A 23,404-nucleotide genomic window follows, 5' to 3' on the forward strand; every position below is an offset into this window, starting at 1 on the left:
TTTATTGAATATGGGCCAACTTTAAAACACTTTGGGGTTTATTTACTGTCTATAATGCTTCTTAAAACTTGACCCTGCATGTCTAGGACATTAGTCAATTTAAAAGACAGAAATTTACATTGCAGGAAGATCTTAGTTGTTTCAAAAGAGTGCATAAAGATTCATAAATTTAGTCTTTGTGACAATTGTAAAATTGACTTTCAAAGACCTGTGATTTAAAACCTGGTATGTGCTTAATGAGGTTGCACTCTTCTGGTAAGTGAAACTGAAGTGGATAGTAATTTCATGTGCATTAAAGCAAACATGGTTGCAGTATGGAGTGAGCTCTCTCTTTCCTAGCCCTTCCAAATCATCATCATGCAAAGATATCTGGAAGACTCAATAGTTTCTTGATAGTATTCAGCTTCTGTCATTTAAAATAAAGCTCTCAGATGTAACAGGAAGCTTGTGTAGTATGGATATTATCTATCTAGCTATTGACCATAAATCAGTTTATCACTGGATAAAGCTTTCTGACATGGAAAAAAAAAAGCATTTCTACAACTCTTTAAGATATTGAACCCAGTACCTCACAAGAGCCAAGTAAACACTCTACAGCTAAGCTGTGGTCCCATCATCCAGGATGATCTTGATTCAGTCATCTTTTATAGTTTCTATTTGTTTATTTATTTATAGAATCATTAGAGAATTTTTTCATGACCCTTAAACTTGGCTGTGGAATCCAAAGAAGAGTTCAGGGCTTTAGAACACTCATGCACAAGAAGAGAATGAAGGCTGAAGCCAAAATAATGAAATGCGTATTAAGAACAGTGTCTTGAAGGCCAAGGCATAGATATAATGAAGATAAAAAATAAAACATAAGGCACAGAAGATGCCATTTTGGTCATAATGACTGTTCTGATAAGATAAGCTCACTGGTGCATAGTGACATGAATGTTATAGGAGTAAGTAACCAACTTCAGATTGGATCTAAGGCCCACTCCATAAGATGGAATCCATATTTGGCACCATTAAAGGGGCCAAAAACATGTGGCTAGATTTGTCATAGGCCCTATAATAGAACTCAAAACTATTATTATACTAAATTTACAGTGTATTAAAACAAACTTACTTTATTTTTAATTGACATAGAATAATTTCACACGTGCATATGGTTCTGCTATACAATTTATAATGATCATATTAGGATTAGCAGATCTATCACCTCAAATATTTATTGTTTATTTGGGAGGTGATTGGCAGGTCACCCAAAGAGAAAAAGAGTAGAAAAAAAATAACCAATAACAATATTTTGGCACCCAGTGTAGGGCTAGAGTAAAAGAAAATCTAACAACAAAGGTCAACTGATGTTAGGCATCTAACCCTGGCCCCAGACTTTAGTTAAACAGAAGAGAAAAGATTTCTCTTCGAAGAAGGGTACTCTAGTTCCTGAATGAAGGACAATTTCAGGTTGCCGACTCATACAGCAAGGGCTTTTCTTTTCTGTCTTTTTTTAAAAATTTATTTTTGTTTAGTTTTGTTGCTGTTTTCTAGTGATGCACCCTTCCTGCTAGCTCTCCTTCCTTCTTAAGTTTAGTAACATTTCCTCAAAAGGTTTTGCTTGACCCACAGGCTGGCTTAAAATTGCCTTCTACTGGCTTGCACAGCACACCATTCCAGTAGCAGAAGAGGCTCCACATTTAATCTTCTCTTTTTTCTACTTCATCCTCTCTTCTTACTTCCCCTGTGCTAAACGCAGGAACTAGAACATTCTGGTTATGTATTTGGCAAATAGTGGAACACTTAGACTTACGAGATGTCTCATGCTTGTCAAACCGCATCATGCTTGTCAAACTGTTTGATACCTGGAACCCATATGGTTCTAGAAAGAACTAATTGACTCATGCACATTGTGTCTTGACTTCCACATGTGTGCTGTGGCACATACACCACACACACACACACACACACACACACACATGCGCGCGCGTGTGCGCGCGCATGCACACACACACACACACACAACTTGACAGGAAAAATATTTGAACTATTGAATGACTGAATCCAATCAATTGGTAATTCATATTTAAAATTCACCTGACTGGTGAATGGAGGCACTCTGCAATGCTGGTTTCAGTCAATGGAAACCATGTGCTGTTCAGTTTACCTTCTCATCCTTCATAGCTGTGTTTGCTGATACACAAAGGCTCCTGTAGACGGGAGCTTCTGCAGTGAGTTCTTGGATCTGGCCCTGGTTAGTGGTAAAGGTTGAGAATGTAAGAAATGGCTCTGGAGTCGAAGCAAAGGACCACACAATCCAAGGTTTTTCTTCAAGGCAAAATATATTGCTTCTTTAGAAGGGTACATAGCATGTTGAGTGAAGTGGGCAAGCATACCAGTAGATGCAGTGTGTGAGTATGTGTGGAGTCTGCTAAGTTTTATTCCTAATGCAAAGGGATGCCATACTCCACTTTGAGTGATCAGAACTTCAGCTGATATCCTTACAAGACTGGCTGGTTTAAAAGGTGGAGTTGAGAAGCACATTTTTTTTTTTTTTTTTTTTTTTTTTTTTTTTTTTTAGCAGAGCGGGCAACCTTAAGCACACACTTTGATTTCAAGAAGTCATGACCTTAGAAGAATTAGGATTTCTGCCAAGCAGCCTCTTCAGTTTCTTTTCCCATCTGTTTTATTTAACTCTTTGATGGAAAGGCTAGTAAACTTTGTTTATATGTCCCACAGGAGCAAGCTCCAGATATACCATTCATGACTGTTTTGGGGAGCCAGCATCTTCAGGCTCTTCACAGACATTTATACCAAATCTGAGACACCAGAGCACCTCCTTCTCAACTTTAGAATCTGTGTTGTTCACTCAAAGCCTCATGTGAATGTGAGCAGGAACTTAAAATTCAGATGGATTAATTTTTTTTTGAAGCCTCACTTTTAAAAAAGATAATGAACTTGGCTGGACTTGAATGTGGGTGTCTTTCCTGACAGAGCTCAGAGAGGTGAGAAATGATGACACACCAATAACTCACAGAAAAAGTTCCCCTGGCATCTCTTCTGCACATGTTTCCAGCAGTCATTTCTGAAGGAGTTCACCATGGAGCTTGGGCTGCTGTTGTTGGGTTGACCCTCCTGCTCCTCTCTTCATCTTTGCACTCCTTGCAACCAGTGTTTGGGGGACATCGATACAGACCTGTGTAGATTACATATATGGTTCTTTTATTTCCTGTCACTGGTCTGGATCCAACATATGAGAGGGACTTGTGGGTTTCAGAGGGCAGAAGAAGTTGTTCTCTCTGTCTCTGTCTCTGTCTCTGTCTCTGTCTCTCTCTCTCTCTGTGTGTGTGTGTGTGTGTACATGTGCACCCACAAATACATACATAGGTTCCTGCAGAATCCAAAGGAGAGTGTTAGATCCCCAGAGCCAATATTACACGTGGTTATAAGCCATCCAACATGAGTGATATGGAACTGAATTCCTGCCCAATGCAAGAGCAGTGAGAGCTTTTATTTCTAGGCTATCTCTACATCTCACAATTCTGACAGCTGGACATCTCCTTCTATCACTTTATACTTGCATATTCGTTGTCCTGCTGTAGGCACTGTACTGTGTTGTGCTGGCATTCTCCACACTCCTAGTAGTCCCTTCACTTTATCCATTGTAGGTGCCCTCTCATTTTCCACCCTAGAATCTGCCTTATAGAAGAGATGTCATTTGTGGACTGGGAAGAGACCTGTGTGAAATATACAGGACTATGAAGTTGTTGATAATAGAAGCAAAGAGATTAAACTTTTTCCTTTGGCAACATAATTGGGGTCTATTTTGTTATACACAAAGTTTTTAATAGTCCCAAGAACACTCATCAAAATAGATAAAAACTGAATGTTTGTCCCCAGAACTCTACCAAAGAGCATTTCAAAGAAGACATGGCATACAAAAATGAACTGAAAAGAGTGAGCAGCATATACATATCAGATGTGGTTCTATATTAAGCCAACTTTCTATAACTTCCAGGTATTACTTAGGTTTGTCCTCTAGCAGTCTGGGATCTAACTGGTTCAAACAAGATAATTGATGATTAAAACCTAAACATGCAACCCCAAATCTCTACCATGAACAAGGACTTTGCAGTCACACTTTTGTTACCTCATAACTAAAGGTGACAAACATTTCAGGCAGGCAGTGATGGAGTGTGACCAATCAAGTAGAAAGTTCGGGTTTCATGAGATGAAAGGAGTTCGTGGGAAAGTCAAAGCCAATTGAGCGGAGACAGGTCAAGAATTGTAACCAAGAACACTGTCTGGGGTCCAGACAGGTCTGGTGATGCATTGTGAGGGGTGGCCATGGACTCTGTGCAGCGTCAAGTCCAGGTAGGAAGAGCAGGGCACACTGGGAGGCGATTCATTCTACCTCTAAGGATAAAAACTCTCCAGAGAATCTGATGTTTCCTTGAACAGTGTGCTTTGCTTGTATGTTTTGCCTTTCTTTTTCTGTAGCATTGAACATTGTGGTTACTGCAGAGTTTAAAGGCTGTGAACTTGGTTCCCTTGACAGGTGGAATCGCTTGTTTGGCAGGTATGTACTAGCGAGTGTGTGGATTAACGGAAGAATGAAAGGAAGTAGTTTCTGCTCCCACAAGACCAAGGCAAACATCACTCTAATAGTTATTACTTCCTCAACCCCAGAGAAGTCCTGGAATATGGAGAGAGAGATTAAATAGACATGTTCAAAATAGGGTTAATGTTATGCAATGATAATAAAATGACTTCTGTAATTCATGCATCCCAAACAACAATGATTGCAAACTCACTTCTTATATTGATCAACAGTTTCCAAATAACCAAGTCTAATTCTTCTGTTGAATGTCTCATAAAGTATAGACACCCAAATCTCCTTTATTTCCATTTTTCTAGGCTGAATATATGGAGTCTTCTTATGTGATTGCTAACTTTTGCCTTAGTAGATAGATTTGTGCTTGAATTTATATATTCACAAGGATTTTACAGAAAAAAAAAAACAAAACCAAACAACAACAAAAGTGCAAGCTAAGCAAGGCACTGCTGTGGGGCTTATTTGGACAAGAGCACTTCCATTTGATAAAAGCACATCATCTTGGAACAGGAAGTAGAGAAAATGACCACACATGCTCTGGCCCCAGCACGCAGTCTGTTCTGTTAGCAGCTAATTCACATTGCTGGCTTTTTCAGCTGAGATGGATTATTCCATCGCTCACTATCTGGGGCAACAGGCACTATTTCGCCAGAGAAAAGAGTCACGGAAATGAGGTACGTAAAAACCGGTTTTCATGACCTGACTTGAGAGCTGAGTGTCATGGGAGGTAGTGGTTAGTTTGGATTATTTCTTAGAACTGTTATTTATATGTTGTGATGAAAAAATTTTAAAATAGAGACGAAAATGTAGATTATTGAACATTTAACTATGCTAAATATTGCTCAATGAACAGAAAAACTGTGTGTGAGAGAGAAAGGGATGTGTGTGTGTGTGTGTGTGTGTGTGTGTGTGTGTGTGTGTGTGTGAATGTGTGTGTGTGTGTGTGTACATATTTAAAATAGAAGAGCTGGTTTTGCAAAATTACCTTTTAGTGGAAATGAAAATAACTCTTGTTGACACAGTTAGGAGGGTTTTTTTTTCTAGTTTTTTTGTTTTGTTTTGTTTTGTTTTTTAATGAGTGCTTGTTCCAGGCTGTGTTTTCTATTACAATCCAGTTCTACAAGACAGCTTTATAAAATCCATTTTCAGAGAGGTAATGTGGTCTATTCCCTGAAAGGGCTGAAATGCACCTTATTTTAAAAGTTACTTTACCTACTTTGTATTTACAGTTGGGAGTCAGAGAGGAAGGAACCAGCACAAACTCAAACACAAAACCAAACCAAACCAAAGGCCAGACCTTCCCTCTTCTTTGTTACACTGGCAGAAGGGAGCAATGCGCTCCTCCAGCTTGGAGCACCCCTTCATGCTGTGCTGCCCTTGACTTGGGAACTAGCTTTATCATGTGTAATTATTGCTGTTGAAAGGCCACAGAAAATGCATATGTGAACACTATATACTCCGTTTTTTTCTGTTGAAACAACATAAAAAAACAAAACCAACAGCCAGATTTTTAAATGAAAATGTGTCATAAACTAATGTATTCCACATGTATTTGTGGCACAGCCGTTAGGACAAAAGACAGTGGCTTCCTCCTGGAAAACAGCCTTCACTTCCCATGGGACTGTTGTTCTTCCAGAGGGAAGCCTGAGTGTGAAAGGCAGAGTTGGGAGGGGAAGAGGTCGTGTCCCAGGACTAATGGCTTGCCGAAATAGATCATGACTTTTTTTCCCCAAATAAATAGTAAGATAATAAATTGCCCTTCTTGAATTTTAGGATAGGTGTGTCTCTACTATGGCATAGTCTAGTTGAATATAAACTTAAACATGTATGGGCAAACACAACTATGGGCACCAAGTTAAAAAGTGACCTATAAATGAAGTTACTGATAAGATGCTTTCTTTCTGTGAAAAATGAAAGCCTCTTGTGTTAATTATCGTCATATTGTGAGCATTGTCAGGGTCTTTTATTTGAATAAACGGAAAATGGTGAAGTCCTGATGTCTTGCTCTTTAAGTGCCTGTCTATGAGGATGCAGGATGAATGCAATCTGAATCTAAGTGCTTTCCACGTTCCTAACTTTAATAGACTCCTAAAGGAATACTTTGAGACAAGCTAGAATAATTATTTGTTCCTATTGTAACAGACAAAGAACAAATCTGGGGGCTAGAGAGATGACTCGGTAGTTAAGAGAACTTGCTGCTCTCCCAGAATACCCTAGTTCGGTAATTCCAGCTCCTGGGATCCAATTCCCTCTTCTGCTCTCCATGAGTACCAGATACACACATAAGCAAAAAAAAAAAAAAAAAAAGATAAATATTTTAGCCGAGCAGTGGTGGCACACGCCTTTAATCCCAGCTCTCAGGAGGCAGAGGCTGGTGGATCTCTGTGAGTTCAAGACAGTTTTATCTACAGAGTGAGTTCCAGGACAGCCAGGGCTGCACAGAGAAATCCTGTCTTGAAAAACAAACACACAAATAAATAAATGAATTGAAAGATAAATATTTTTAAAATGAACAAAAAGAGGCTTAGTTCTTGATCCTCTGGTACTCAGTTCTACTTCATGCCTCTTTCCTATGCTTTTTATATCTTTAGTGTTTCATAAGAACTTTTTTTTGCAAGCTTTCACTTTCAGTGTTTCCATTTCATCCTCTTAAATCTCATTTCTCACTTATTTTTACATTTTTGTCTTTTTCAAACCATACTGTACCTTCAGCTGACACCTTTCCCTTCCCCCATCTTTAAACTCTACAACAAAAATCATTGAAAATGCTAAATAAGAACACAGGAAGCAAAAGCCCAAGGAGATTGTCAGAGGTCAGAAAAGTGACAGTGTGGTGAAGAGGACTTCCAGATGGAAGATGCTGGATGGCAGCTCACAACGTGCCTCAGTGGTTCCCTGCCTCCTCCCCATCCATGTTGTTAACATGGAAATAAAGCCTCTCTCAGAAACATCCATCCTGGGGGGCTGGGGAGATGGCTCAAAGGTTAAGAGCACTGGCTCCTCTCCCAGAGGTCCTGAGTTCAATTCCCAGCAGCCACATGATGGCTCACAATCATCTGTAGTGAGATCTGACACCCTCTTCTAAATAAATAAATTTTAAAAAGAAAGAAACATCCCTCCCACTCAGGAACACACACTTTGGCAAACCAATGTTAGTCTAGTTCTCCTAGGGAAGGTTGCATCCTTTTAGGAAGCACATTAGGAGTACTTCTTTGGAGGATAGGAAAGCATATCCACTAAGGATCACTTACAACGCATGAAAGGTGATGTGAAATACAGAGACCAAAGCAAACAAATTGAAGTGAGCAACTCCGGAGTAAATTCTTTGAACTACAATCTGCATTGCCTATATTCTTAATATCTTCAGACATTGAAAAATGGATTAAAGAAACATTTGGGCCACAAGATGGCTCAGTGTAGTAGTAGTAGTAGTAGTAGTAGTAGTAGTAGTAGTAGTAGTAGTAGTAGTAGTAGTAGTAATTAGTAATAATAAATGTAATATAATGACAATATAATGGTTAATACAATTTGAAAGGAAACATTTGAGAAAAAGTTCCTGAAAATTAAAAATGTAGTGGCAGAAAAAAATTCATTAGCGATATCACAGGATAAAATTGAAGAAATCTGGAATATGATGCACAATTGGAAATGAGAGAAAAGGGATAATAAATTTAAAATGTGATTATGAAATGTCCAACATCCAAACACAAGGAGTTAAAAATGGAATGCTAAAGTAGGAAATAAGATTGTTTAAGACCTATGACAAGAATGTTCCTCAGAACTGTGGAGGAGGAAGGACTCTCTCCACAAGCCAACACTTAATTTGAGGGCAAAAGAGACAAAGAAGTGAGCAAGAATTCAAGGCACGATGTGCTTCTCAGCAATGGCTTTAAAACCCAAACTCCGACAGAGTCAGGACTTCAGGATTTCTGCCAACAGAGTTCTTTATTCGCTCACACTGTTAGTTACATTTGGTGAGACAATTAAGTCATTTTAGACATGGCTCATCTACAAAAATTTTGCTTCCACCTACCTGTAAATTTTATAATTTCATTTTTCCCAACAGTTGAATAATAAATATTCCATCACATAAATGCACCATATAAATGTTTTGAAATAATAAAATAATTACATTATTCTCCCATTCCCATTTCTGTCTTCAACCCCTCCTATGCACCCTCTTGCTCTCTCAAATTTATGGCTTCCTTTTCTTTAATTATTGTTTTACAAACACACACACACACACACACACACACACACACACACAAACACACACACACACATTCCTAAGTACATAAATATAACTTGCTCAGTCTGTATAATGCTACCTGCATGTATATGATCTCATGGCTGATTACTTGATATTTCTCCTAGTTATTGTTCTATTACTGTGAAGAGACACCATACTATGACCGTGGCAATTTTTTTCTTTGAAGCAGAGCTGGAATTTATTAAAATAGATTTTTTCTTTATTTTACATACCAACCACAGTTTCCCCTCCCTCTTCTCCTCCCATTCCCTCTCCCCACCCATCCACTCCTCCTCCCTCTCCATTCAGATGGGGTAAGATCTCCCCTGGGAATCCACAAAGCATGGCATGTCAAGTTGCAGCATGACCAAGCTCCTCTCCCCAGCATCAAGACTGAATAAGGCATCCCACCATAGGGAATAGGTTCCAAAGAGCCAGCTTATACATCAGGGGCAGGTCCTGGTCCCACTGTTAGGGGCTCCACAAAAGACCAAGCAACACAACTGTCATCCAGATGCAGAGGGCCTAGGTTGGTCCACTGTCAGCTCCTTAGCTGTCTGTATGGAGTCCCTGAGCTCCCACAAGCTCAGGTCAGCTGTCTCTGTGGGTTTTCCCCTCATGATGTTGATGACCCCTAATGGCAACTCCTATAAAAGAAAGCATTTAATTAGGGGTTTGCTTGCAGCTTCAGAGGCTTAGTCCATCAACTTTGTGGTGGGAATGTGGTGGCAGGGAGCATGGCAGCAGGTAACTGGATAGGCAGGAAGGCATAGTGCTGGAGAAGTAGCTGAGGGCAAAATCCTGGTCCACAGGCAACAGGCAGAGAAGGGGGGGGCTGGGCCTGTCATGAGCTTTTAAAACCTTGAAACTCACCCCTTCAGTAGGGACACATCTACTCCAACATGACCATACCTCCTAATCCTTCCCTAACAATTTATCAACTGTGGACCGGTCATGCAAATATATGAACCTATGTAGTCAAATTTATGAAAAGTTTTAATAACTAATAAACATAGAGCCAAATACAGAAGTAATAGTCAAAGACATCAGAGAACTAGCAAAGAGTCACAACTACCTTATCTTACCATCTTGCTGCCTTTGCTTCCCCAGAGAGAGCTTCTTCCCGTGTGTCTTGTGTTTTTATTGCTTTCCTGTTCTGCCTTCTCATTGGCCCTAAGCCCAACCACATGACCTCCTCGTCACTGCATGTCTATACAGACCTCTAGGTCTCTATGGTTGCTACTGGCACTAAAGGCTTGTATCACCACACGTGGCTGTGTCCTTGACCACACAGAGACTCTGCCTGCCATATGATCGGATTAAAGAAGTGTGCCACCACCACTGGACTTCTGCTTATGGCTCGTTATATGACCTCTGATCTCCAGGCAAATTTTATTTATTAACATACAAATAATAGTACATTTCAGCACAATTAAAATATCACCACAAACCTATGGGGCATTTTTCTTCAAACCACCACATTATTGGAAAACCACTATGGGAGAAGTCCTTTCCATGGGGAAGAGCATTCTTCTGGTTCTCAGCATTCTCCAGTTCTTTGTCTAGAGTTGAGGCTTTACGTAGGAGCTTTCCCACTTCCATGTTAGCATGTCTATTGGCATTATCAGGTCTTGTTTGGGCAGCCATGAAGATGAGACTTCATGGGTAGAGTGTCTCTGACATGTCGCAACTTACTTTCTGCGCCTTTGGTTCTACAATCTTTCTGATCCCTCTTCCATAACAGTCCTTGAGCCATTCATCATCTGGTGGACATCTAGGCTGATTCCATTCCTTGGCTGCTGTGTTTAGCAGCAATAACATGGGTGAGCAAGTATCTCTGTAATAAGTAAAATATAGAGTCCTTTGGAGAATGTACCCAGAAGTGGTATAGCTGGATCATATGGTAGATCTATTTCTAGCTTTTTGAGGAACAACCATACTTTTGTCATAGTGACTGCACCTGTTTGTACTCCCACTAGCAGTGAGTAAGTGTTCCCCTTTCCCCACACCCACACCAGAGAAAATCCTGCTTAGGCTGATGTCCACTGTCTGTTTTTTCATAGAAATAAGGTTATAAAAAATATCTGTTTTGATAAGACACTTTTTTTTCTCAACCAAACACATAAGACATCTACTACCTTATCTGGAAACACTGACTGAGGAGTTGTTTCTTTAGCAAAACATAATTTTGGTTTGTTTAGAAGATGCCTTTGACAATCGATGATGAATGAAAGTGAAGCCCATTGTGAACATGGCAGTGTACTTTACAAGCTCCTTGATGAATTTTTGGAGCTGATGAAGTTTCACTAAGTTCCATTCTCTGGTGGACACCACTGCTACAGACAACACCCCAGGAAAGTAGATGAATTCCACGAAGGAAAGGCTTTTAGGTTTCTTAGACCTGGATGCATTCAGAGATGGTGGCTTGTGAAGTCTATCACCCACTGATGCTCTCTTTATACTGGAGGGTCTGTTGGCAGTCTTTAGAAAGGATAGCCCATTGAACATTTATAACAAGGAAGCTCCTCATTTGTCATCTCTGTTTCCTTCATTTAAGCCACTCCCACAACCAGGCACATCCTCAGTTGTGCAATACTGTTCCTCTTTGGGTTTCCAGTAGGTGATGGTAATAAAGCTTTAACCTTTTAGTTGAATGAGAGTTTTTCAGCCTCAAGAAGACCTTCTGACACATTTTGGATCCATAGAGGATAAATTTCTTCTTACAGAATTTTGATTAGAACAAGGATTACTTAAGTTTCTTGTGATAATCTAGAGGCCTCAGTAGAGGCCAACAGCCTCTTTGGAAGCAGTCCCCACCATGAAAGTTTCCTTTCTTCCTGTACTCTTGATCATGACTCCAAATTTACAGTGATGTTGCAGGTTGACAGAGTCCAAGCATTAATTATCTCAGTAAAGTTCTCCCTCAGTACATTTCCTCTGCTGAAGAAAGCTCCCATCTACTCCCACCTCAAGCCCAAGCTCCCAAACACACACTCATCTGACTAAGTCATGCTTCCATTATTGGCATGCCATTTTCGCCAGCAGCTAGGCTAGATGGTTATGTTACAGCTCATCACAACACCTAAGCAGCTGATAATGGGGTGTTATACTAATTTCTGCTTTTAGAGGATAAGACTTAAAGAAATAAAAAGTATATTTTTCACTATCAATTTTCCTGGAGTAATGTACTACTCCATCATACAGAATGACTCAGTAGATACTAAAGACTTGGAGTGAATTTTCTGTTCTGTTCACCATTTTAAAACATTTTCATGTTCTCTGCTCTAGTTTCATTTATGTTGATGTCACAAATACCTTGACCAAAAACAACTTAGGGAATAAATGGTTTATTTGGCTTATGATTCCAGGTTATTGTCCATCCCTGGAGGGAAGTCATGGGGGCAGGTGCTTGGGACAGCTGCTCACAGCCCAGCCACAGACAAGAGCAGAGAGAAAGAAATGCACCTGTGATACCTCCTTGCTTGTTACTCTGCTTGCCCTCACTACTCTTATACAATCCAGGGCTCTGGGACAGGGAATGGTACTGCTTACAGTGAGCTGAGTCAGATTATCAACAAGAAAATCCCCACAGTCATAATGGACCAAGTGAATCCAGATAATCTCTCATGAAGACTCTTTCTAGGTGACTGTAGGTTGTGGCAAGTTGACATTTAAAACTAACCATCACAGTGGCCAATAGCCTTTCCAAGTGTTTGCAATCTGCAGTTCAGAAATACTCACTAATATCTCTAAGTGAATGACATAAAGAAAATGATGGCCATCGCCAAGGTCTCCACCTCAAATTGGAAAGTTAAGCTCTATAAAGTACTTACCTTTCTTAAATAAGAAGTTCTTAGAATTCATTAACAAATAAATTCATCTTCATCTTATCAGCCAGTAGGGCTAGAGTTGCTGAGGCAACATCTAATATACTTGAGGATTGCATTAGATGAATGACAGGTCATTTGGCACAAGAAATTGCTCTTAATATGATTTCTTCATCATCTTTCTGTCTTACTGCAGCCGGGGTAATGAGAACAGACTGACTCACCGGCGGCAGACAGTTCTCCGTGAGAAGGGAAGAAGATTGGCTAACCGAGGACCAGCATACATGTTTAATGATCACTCTACAAGCCTGTCTATTGAGGAGGAGCGCTTTCTAGATGCAGCTGAATATGGCAACATCCCGGTGGTGCGGAAAATGCTAGAGGAGTGTCTCTCCCTCAATGTTAACTGTGTGGATTACATGGGCCAGAATGCCCTGCAATTGGCAGTAGCCAATGAGCACTTGGAAATTACAGAGCTGTTGCTCAAGAAGGAAAACTTGTCTCGAGTTGGGGATGCTTTGCTTTTAGCTATCAGTAAAGGTTATGTACGGATTGTGGAAGCAATCCTCAGCCATCCAGCTTTTGCTGAAGGCAAGAGGTTAGCCACAAGCCCCAGCCAGTCTGAACTCCAGCAAGATGACTTTTATGCCTATGATGAAGATGGGACTCGGTTCTCCCATGATGTGACACCAATCATTCTGGCTGCTCATTGCCAGGAATATGAAATAGTGCACACACTCCTGAGAAAGGGTGCCCGGATTGAACGGCCTCATGATTACTTCTGTAAGTGTACAGAATGCAGCCAGAAACAAAAGCATGACTCATTCAGTCACTCCAGATCCAGGATTAATGCCTACAAAGGCCTGGCAAGTCCAGCATACCTGTCTTTGTCCAGTGAAGATCCAGTCATGACAGCTTTAGAACTCAGCAATGAGCTGGCTGTGCTTGCCAACATTGAGAAAGAATTCAAGGTAGGTCATTGACAGTAGCAACATCACAAAGTTCAAGCACTAAGTAAATCTATGAGCAGTGTGCTGCACAATATTAGAGCAAGGCACATCTAATTCCTCCCAGGTTTCAGCAAGGTTCTGCAGAAGCTGTTATGTCAGCTATGTGTGGAAGAATGGACCAGAATTTGGAAAGCTCAGAGTGAGAAAAAGTATGATGTTGGCAAGGTCAAAGCTAGGCTCTGTTTCCATGATGTGCTAATTACTGTCCATGATAGGACTTTATAGACTGTGGGGGGTATGTGTATGTGTTCATGTGAGCTTGTGCAAACGTGTGGATGTACACATGTGTATATGTGTAAGGCCAACAGCTGACATGGGGTGTCTTCCTTGAGCATTCTTGGAGCTCAATGATTCCACCTGTCTGAGCTACTGCTGGGGTTACAAACATGTCAGTGTGCAGTTTTTGTTGTTGTGTTTTTAACAACATGTTCTGGGAATCTCAATTAAAGTACTAATTCTTGTGAAGCTGGGACTTTATTGACTGAGCCCTTTGCCCATCCCCAATTTATGTTTTATTCAATAAGTGTATTATAATTGTTGCTGCAATTATCTACTTTATATCAGATGTTTTGTATTTATCATGGCCCCAAGTAGGTATTTTTCCTATTCTATTTGAGAACTGGGGGATAGAAAGGTTTAGTAAGACTTGAATTCAACAACTGGTAAATGGCAGAGCTGGCATGAGAATACAGTTTCCCTCTGATTTTCAGCTTCTTTCTCTTAAAACATACTGTCTCTGTGTGCAGTATATCGTGATAGATGCCACTGGTGCAGAAAGACACAGTTTGAGAGGCAGTACATACATGAATAAGCATGACGTAAAATAAAGCATGACTGTTAAGTCAAGCTTTGAACATTGTGCTATAGAAGTTAAAGAAAAAGATTAAATTCCTACTAATTCCTAGTAGGCTTCAGCCAACTGGTCTGGAAGGCGGTACTTCCATGTGTGGAGGAATGAATGGGATTTTAGAAGGCCAAGAATGAGAGACAAGAAGTAGAACAGTCCTGTATACCTGAGGGAAGCAGGCATGTCGAACTATAAGTAGACTCTTATTAAAAGTGGCTACGGAAAGACATGGTTTCAGATCCAGCCCTTGTCTGTGTGGTCCCTGACACATTTGGAGAAGGTGAAAGCTCAGATTCCAGGCCAAAGAGCATCCACATGCGACTGAACTTCCTCCTGGGTTTCCAGTCTGATTGTGTTCATTTTCTTTTTTACTGGTTTGTCATGATTATTTGTGTATATGTTTATATGTTCATGTGCGTGTGCGTGTGCGTGTGCGTGTGTATGTGTGTGTGTGTGTGTGCACACACGCGCTCCAGCCATAGAATGTATATGGAGGTCAGTGGCCAACTTGTGAGAGTCTCTTTTCTCTTTCTATTATGCATATTCTGTGGATTAAATGGAAGTCATAAGGTTTGGTGATAAGGACCTTTATCTGCTGACCCATCTCACCAGCCCTGGACCTTAGGTTTGAGGCAGGATCTCTCACTGTACCTGGAGCTCCTCATTTGGCTAGAATGCTTGGTCAGAGAGTTCCCAGAATTTGCCTGCCTCTTCCTTCTTAGCACTGGGATTAGATGTATACACTTCCAGGCCTGACCTTTTACGTTGGTGCTGTGACTCAGGTCTTCAAGCCTGCACAGCAAACATTTGATGGACTGAATTATCTCGCCACTGCACCTCATTGCTGTTCACTGGAATAAACTTCTATGCAGCTTTGAATCAATTCAGTTCTTTGAACTCAGTGTTTTATACAAGCACATGATATCTTAATTGACTCTATTCCTTACACCTTGAGAAGATGGTCTCTCCACTGCACAGCTTGAGAGACTGCAGTCCAGTCTCTCCTGGGAAGCTCCTTGATGTCATTATTACTGAACATAGGGCACAGGGGAGGTAAAGCTGCAGAGATGAAAGAAAGAATTCATCACATTACCAGGATATGCACACAATTTAAAACGTGGAAATTTTTATTTCTAGAATTTTCCACCCATTTAGTATTTTCTGACCACTATTGACCATGGGAATCTGAAACTTTGGAAAGTAAAAGCCAGGGATGAGGAAGGGCTACTGCACTCAGTGGTCCTTGTTAATGCCTATGTATCTCACTCTAGCTGATGTCGCACTCAAGGAAGGTGTATTACTTGTCAGTGGTGGAGAACAAAGAGGGGATACACTAAGAATGATCCCAGCTCTCACTGCTTCACTTGAGCACACATGTGAGTCATTTTAACACTAATTCCCATGCATCTCTACCAACAGGCATCCTCTTTAGCAAGTGGTGGAATGTGGAGAGACACAGGACACCCTCAGGTTTTACAGGAATAGATTAATCATTAGAGGAAGTTCCCTTATTACTTGGCACATGTGATATTATTTTGTAAAGGAATGAAATATCTTAAGAAAATAGGCCTTAGAGAATAATGTGAGATCTTGACTATTTTAAGGTTAAAATCAGAGTTAAGCCTTGGCAGCAGACAGAAAATTAGTAAACAAACAAGTAAGCAAACAAACAACCAAAAAATGGAGGTCCAGAACTTTCATTTTAATACTGTAGAAGAGCATATTTTCCTGGCTGAAGTCAAAGCTTGGACCAGGAGTGAGAGAGTTCAAAGGGAAAGATCAGGACAGGGTGGCCTTGTCCACAAGTACACGTCCCCAGTGTCCCAGTTTCCTTTTGGTGTCTCCATGTGCTCCTGTGTGCTCTGTCTATAAATTCTTTTTTGAGTCCCTCTACCTCTTGGGTTGCTTGTAGTGATGCAGCGATTCCCTTTACTGCCCCTCAGTTTCCCATTCATTTCCTTTAAGTAGCAAGGACTGTCAGCATCCTTGTAATTCTGAAGAGAAAGTTTTGCTGCAGCTTTTCCAGCTCCATTATGTCTCCCCAGAGGTCCGTGCACTTACACACACATGGCCCCCCAGATGCCTCTGCTGCAGAATGGGGAAAGAGAATGGCAGAGAAAGACTGTCATGTCTATTTTTAAATCATTGCTATGTTCTGTTGTAGAATGTTCAAAAATGCCGGGCCATTTGCCTGCTGGAAAGATAAGTATCTTACAAGAAACTGGCTGGTTTGAAAAGTAGTATTGTTAGCAGTAAAGTCATGTGTCTATTATCAGACCTTGTAAAAGAACAAAGGCTGTCACTTACCTGAGATACAGCCTGCAAGGCAGAGTCACAGCGCTGGGAGCATAGAGCTGAAGTTCTGACCAAAGAGGAAGGAGAAACTGTACTCTTGTTGAGATTCATAAATTATTTTAAGTGATTCCCACTATAACTTCATGACAGAACAGCATTCACTAGACCAGACAAGGAGCTATGAATCCTACCTCATGTGTCTATAAGAGACCAGACAATGAGCTACTGTATTCTATCTCATGTCTTTAGGAGACCAGAGAGTGAGCTACTGTATCCTACCTCATGTGTCTATTAGGTAGTAAGCAGGAATTCAGATACAGCTACACTTTCTATCTGTCCACAGTCCTCTTTTTACATTCTCCAGCAAAGTTTGCTGACTGTATATTGTATGCCTCACACTGTGCCAGCTTGTGTGGACTAAAAAGAGAAGTAAGATACAGCACTTGTCTGGAAAGATACTCAAATCAACTCACAAAAAACAAAGTAGCCTTTCTATGTATACCAATGAAAAACATGCCGAGAAGGAGATCATGCGCACACTCCCATTCATAATAGTCTCAGAACACATTTTAGGAAAAAAACCATTTAAGGATATGAAAGACCTCTACAAAGAAAACTTTAACTATCTGAAGAAAGAGATTGAGGAAGACCCTCAAAAACGAAACCCTTCATGCTCATGAACTGATAGACTCGGTATGGGATGACTCAGCTCACAGATTAACAGCTATGGGGAAAAGATTCAGGGATGAGCCCCTTAACTGGTTATGGAAGAAAAATTCTTTAGACTAGAAACATACACACAGGCAACCCAGAGCTGGTCACCAGGCTGTATTTATGCTTTTTATTCATTTAGTATATGTAACAACAATGGTTAATGCTCCATAAATTTGGGAGGGTGTGCGAAGGGTAAAAAGGAAGTATAAGAAAAGGTGAGGGTGGGGAAAATTACATAATTATATTTTAATTAAATAAAAATGAGGAAATATGTGAGTCTATTGAAAAGAGACAGAAGTGTAAACAAACAAATGCAGTAAAATTCTGCCTGTGTCTCATTTGCGTGCATGACAATGTGTTTTCCCTTTGCGTTTCCTGAAGTGTGAAATGAATGGATAGAGAAAGTCTCCTTCCAACAGATTTTCGACACACGATAGCTCACAATTACAGAAAGGGGATTGTCAGGACAATCTGCTTCAGGGCATCTGTTGCACTAGGAATCCTGTGTGTGTCTGTCTCTTTCCTTGCTCCTTCAACTTCACAGTGGCTGTGGGACCTCAAAGAATAAGCACCATCATCAAAGGCGTTAAGTGAAATCAGGGCCACTGCTGAGGCTGAACACACAGGACAGTTAGGAACATCTTGGGAAGTGTCTTTTCTTAATTCTTATTTGAGATTGAATATAATTTATTTTTATATTTCCCATTGGGTAGTCTCCATTTATCTTTCACCCTTTTCATATCAGCTATGGCAGAGGTATGATCAGTGTGCCTTTAGTGACTATTATTATAAAGATTAGGGGAGACTGAGGTTGAAACTGGTTCCTATAGCATAACAGGGCACCTGTGATTATCTGGAGAATAAGACTCTGCTCTGTCCTGATCTTCAGATACATCACCGCTCTGGTCTCCTAGTTTAGCAAGACCGTGGCGTCTAGCATGGTCCTGGTGTGCAGAATGTTTCCCTTCTCACTTTTATGGAGCTGAATCTGGCCAAGGATGGCTGATTTCACAGGCACTGAGAGGTATTGATGGTCACTTGGCACACAATATGAAGCTATTTTGCATGCATCACTTATAAAGCTGTGCTCCAGAGCAGCATCGCTGAAATATGATCTTGTTGACTGGCACTCAGAGCCACAAGGTTTCTCCAGTGTTCTCCCCTTGTGACCTTCTAAGGAACCTTTCAGCTGGCAGCACAGGAGAGTTTTAGGATGAAGAAACAGCTGATTAGATTTGCATTGCTGGAAAGACTGTGCAACTGGGAAACAGGGTTATTGTTTTTTTTCCACACCCTAGATGGGAATGGCATCTGTCCTGCTTGCTTGTCATCTCAAAGTTCAAAGTGAGAAAGCGTTTGTGAGGAAGAGATGATGTGGTGTCCTCAAAGGCAATGAATGAGTTTGTGGCCAAACAGATTTATGCCAAGGTCGGATGTCAACAGTTCTGAGAAAATGACTTAGGATACTTTATTTACTTGCAGCAAATTATATGACTATTACATGAGATTATATCTACCTGCTGCACAGCAGGCTCTGATAACAGGTGTCTTAATTAGGGTTTCTATTGCTGTGAAGAGACACCACGACCATTACAATTCTTATAAGGAAACATTGAATTGGAGTTGAATTACAATTCAGAGGTTTAGTCCATTATCATTGTGGTGGGAAGCATGATGGCACTCAGGCAGACATGGTGCTAGAGAAGCTAGGAGTTCTACCTCTGGATCCACAGGAGGCAGGAAGAGAGTGACACTGGGCTTGGTTTGACTGTCTGAAGACTCAAAACCCACTCCCACTGACACACTTCCTCCAACAAGGCCACACCTACTCCACCAAGGCGACATCTCATGGAGCCGCTCGCTGTGGGCCTGTGAGGGCCATTTTCTGTCGAACCACAGCAGGGTTTCGTAGTTAACATTCAGTGATATGTGCATGACCTTATTTCAGGGTAAGAAAATAAGGAGGGTGGAAGCTAGGGAAGAGGCCAACGAACGAAGCTGTGATGAGATGCTGTGTAGAACGGCAGTGGTAGTGTACGGTCATTCAAGCCTGCATTCGAAGACCCCTTCTCGAAGAGTGTCACTTCATCGGATAACACAGTAGCACAGTAAAGGCTTCTCCACTAAACATGGTTTTGTCTCACTGTTCAGCCTGCACTGGCCTGGCATTCACCACCCCTCTGCTTCTGCCTCTCAAGCGTTGGGATTGCAGGTACCCTCACCCCTGATACACACACACACACACACACACACACACACACACACCTATACACACTCACACCTGACTAAACTTTTTCTTCTCTAAAGAGAATATCAGTTTTCAGAATCTATACATAGATCTTATATTTTGACTCTGCTGAATTCATAATAAGAAATAACAATTCATTAAAAAGATAATTGATGAGTCAGTTGTTGTGGAACACAACATCTGAATTTCCAGTGCCTGAGAGGTGGAGGCAAAACGATCAGGGGTTCAAGCATCTTGAGGTACTTGAGAATTAGTCTTAAAAAAGAAAAAGAAAAGAAAAAGGAAGGAAGGTCCAAGTAAGTGTTAAATGCTCTGAGCCTCAGGAGTGTCAACAGCACATAGTCTTCCAATGTTTTATCAAGTTTGTATTTTATAACTTACTGGTGAAATTATACCATATAGGACAGATCTATGCAAAGCAAGGTAGTCATGTTGTGGGGAAAGCTGGCTGTTTCATATCTCCCAGATCAGGTAGTGAGTTTGGCACAACAAAATCCTTCAAAATAATTTTGGTGATTCTTTGGGCAAATATTATTTTAGAGTCTTGAGAAAAATCTTCATGGTGACAATGTAGCTCAGGGGGCAGAAAGCAGAACAGGATCAAAATGTGTTTAAGATAAAATACAGTGAAACCAAGCTGGGCAGAGCCGCTCATCCTAGCCTAGCACTTGGGAAGCTAATGCGGGAGGGTCGCCGCAAATTTGAGACCAGTAGGTTTCATATCGCCTAGGCTACAGTGTGACTCCCTCTCACAAAGAAAAACCAAAGCCAGAACAAATCAGGGGTGGCAAACCTAAAACTTGATTTTTCCTCTTGAATGTACAGTCCCCCAATTATCTGAAAAATTCTGCCAAGCATGGCAAAATGAGCCCGTTCTTCCTTGTTTTAACTGCGCCTGTCTTCCCTAGAATGACTACAGGAAGCTGTCCATGCAGTGCAAAGATTTCGTTGTTGGTCTCCTGGATCTCTGCAGAAACACGGAAGAAGTGGAGGCCATCCTGAACGGAGACTCAGAGACTCGCCAGCCCGGGGACCTCGGCCGTCCGAATCTCAGCCGATTAAAACTTGCCATTAAATATGAAGTAAAAAAAGTAAGGTCGGGCTTGAGGCCTCTACTTTGCTTCAGTTCCTCTGAGTGGATATGCAAATAAGCAGGAAGGCTTAGCAAGGCCTATAGAGCCCGGGTTTTCTACCATCTCAAGGAACGGGAAGCATCTAGTGAGGCACAGAATGCACAGGGCTGGTCAGACATAAAATTTAGGCGCTTTGACGCAGAGAATCACAGTCATTGCCATTTCGCATCACTTGGATAATAACAATGACTCCATACATGGAAACCCGAAGGCATTTTCTGTATGAAAGGAACGAACTTAGTTACAGTATTTTAGATGCCTCCATTTTCCGATGAGTCGCTAGTTTCCAATTTGAAACAATGGCTTTAATTCTTCTTTTGGTTTGAAAACCTTCCAGGATCTTCGTAGAATTTTTTTTTTTTTTTTTTTTTTTTTTATATTGATCCCTACTCCTCTGACCACTTTTCTAGGGCATGAAGTTTTCTGTTTTTTGTTTTTTTAAGTTTTATGTATGTGTGTATGTATGTATGTACTTATTTAGTGTGAGTGTGTGTGTGTGTGTGTGTGTGTGTGTGTGTGTGTGTGAACAAAACCGGAAGAGGGTGTTGGGTTCCCAGGAGCTGGAGTTTCAGGAGCTTGAATCTGATGTGAGGGCTGGGGTTGTTCTTCTCAAAGAGCCACAAGTGCTCTTAAGCACAGAGCCGTCTCTCCAGCCACGAAAAAGTTTTTTTTTTTTTTAATAGTTCTTAAAAAACAAAAGCAATACATGTTTATGGTAATTATTCAGTGTAAATCAGCTGCTCTCAATCTGTCTAGCTAAAAGCAGAGAGTAATTGACCATTACTGTCTGCTTCACAAATTCTTATCTGGGGCCCCTTCTCCTAGCAGTCCACAGACACACACTTCATTGTTTCTATGGCTGTGCACACTCTACACATTTAATCAGTTACTATGCAATGATGCTTACTATATTTTTAAAAACTTCAGTCATCAAGACACTGACCATTTTTATAAAATAGTCATTTTTAAATGACTTACTTGTTTTAAATCTGCAAATAATTCTTGGGTATGAAATTAACATGCTAGAATTTTACTTTATGTATTATTTTATTGTATTTCAGAATATTTTTGTAACAATTCTTCCAAAAAAGATGCAACCAACAGTGTGCAGACAGAGGGCTCACTCCCCCCACAGTGTGCAGTGAAAAGACTCACTCCCCTCCCAAGGTATGCAGAGAGAGGCTCATTTACCTCCCACAGTGTGCAGAGAGAGGGTCACTCCACCCCCCCACAGTGTGTAGAGAGAAAGTCCCTCCCTCCACAGTGTGCAGAGAGAGAGTCCTTCCCCCCACAGTGTGCAGAGAGAGAGAGTCACTCCCCCCCCCCAGTGTACACAGGCTCACTCCCCCCCAGTGTGCACAGGCTCACTCCCCCCACAGTGGGCACAGGCTCACTCCCCCCACAGTGTGCACAGGCTCACTCCCCCCACAGTGTGCACAGGCTCACTCCCCTGCAGTGTGCACAGGCTCACTCCCCCCACAGTGTGCACAGGCTTACTCCCCCCCAGTGTGCACAGGCTCACTCCCCCCACAGTGTGCACAGGATCACTTCTTCCCCAGTGTGCACAGGCTCACTCCCCCCACAGTGTGCACAGGATCACTTCTTCCCCAGTGTGCACAGGCTCACTCCCCTGCCCAATGTGCACAGGCTCACTCCCCCACGCAGTGTGCACAGGATCACTCCCCCCACAGTGGGCACAGGCTCACTCCCCCCCCAGTGTGCACAAACTCACTCCCCCCCACAGTGTGCACAGGCTCACTCCTCCTCCCAGTGTGCACAAGCTCACTCCCCCCCCTAGTGTGCACAGGCTCACTCCTCCTCCCAGTGTGCACAAACTCACTCCCCCCCACAGTGTGCACAGGCTCACTCCTCCTCCCAGTGTGCACAGGGTCACTCCCCCAAGTGTGCACAGGCTCACTCCCCCCCCCAGTGGGCACAGGCTCACTCCTCCTCCCAGTGTGCACAGGCTCACTCCTCCTCCCAGTGTGCACAGGCTCACTCCCCCCACAGTGTGCACAGGCTCACTCCTCCTCCCAGTGTGCACAGGCTCACTCCCTCCCAGTGTGCACAGGCTCACTCCCACCCCCAGTGTGCACAGGGTCACTTCTCCCCCAATGTGCACAGGCTCACTCCCCTCACAGTGTGCACAGGCTCACTTCCCCCATAGTGTGCACAGGCTCACTCCCCCCCCCCAGTGTGCACAGACTCACTCCCCCACAGTATGCCCAGGCTCTTCCTCCCACAGTGTGCACAGGCTCACTCCCCCCCCCGCAGTGTGCACAGGCTCACTCCCCCCCTAGTGTGCACAGGCTCACTCCTCCCACAGTGTGCACAGGCTCACTCCCCCCCCAGTGTGCACAGGCTCACTCCTCCTCCCAGTGTGCACAGGCTCACTCCCTCCCAGTGTGCACAGGCTCACTCCCTCCCAGTGTGCACAGGCTCACTCCCTCCCAGTGTGCACAGGCTCACTCCCCCCCCTAGTGTGCA

At 42.0% G+C, this 23,404-nt stretch overlaps 1 protein-coding gene across 5 annotated transcripts in view; it reads left to right on the forward strand.

Annotated features, from left to right (window-relative positions):
* The window catches only part of Trpc6 (transient receptor potential cation channel subfamily C member 6), a 117,850-nt gene that overhangs the window by 47,555 nt on the left and 46,891 nt on the right, over positions 1-23,404 (forward strand). For 4 of the 5 annotated variants that reach the window (XM_036194359.1, XM_036194361.1, XM_036194363.1 and 1 more), the window contains 2 exons: positions 12,867-13,641; positions 20,693-20,875. In XM_036194359.1, the coding sequence (XP_036050252.1) occupies positions 12,867-13,641; positions 20,693-20,875 (958 nt within the window). Of the gene's footprint in view, positions 1-5,190; positions 5,269-12,866; positions 13,642-20,692; positions 20,876-23,404 lie in introns of all 5 variants that reach the window. The other variant, XM_036194362.1, reaches the window with a different exon arrangement.

The sequence above is a fragment of the Onychomys torridus genome, chromosome 7 (assembly GCF_903995425.1).
Source record: "Onychomys torridus chromosome 7, mOncTor1.1, whole genome shotgun sequence".
Lineage (NCBI taxonomy): Eukaryota > Metazoa > Chordata > Mammalia > Rodentia > Cricetidae > Onychomys > Onychomys torridus.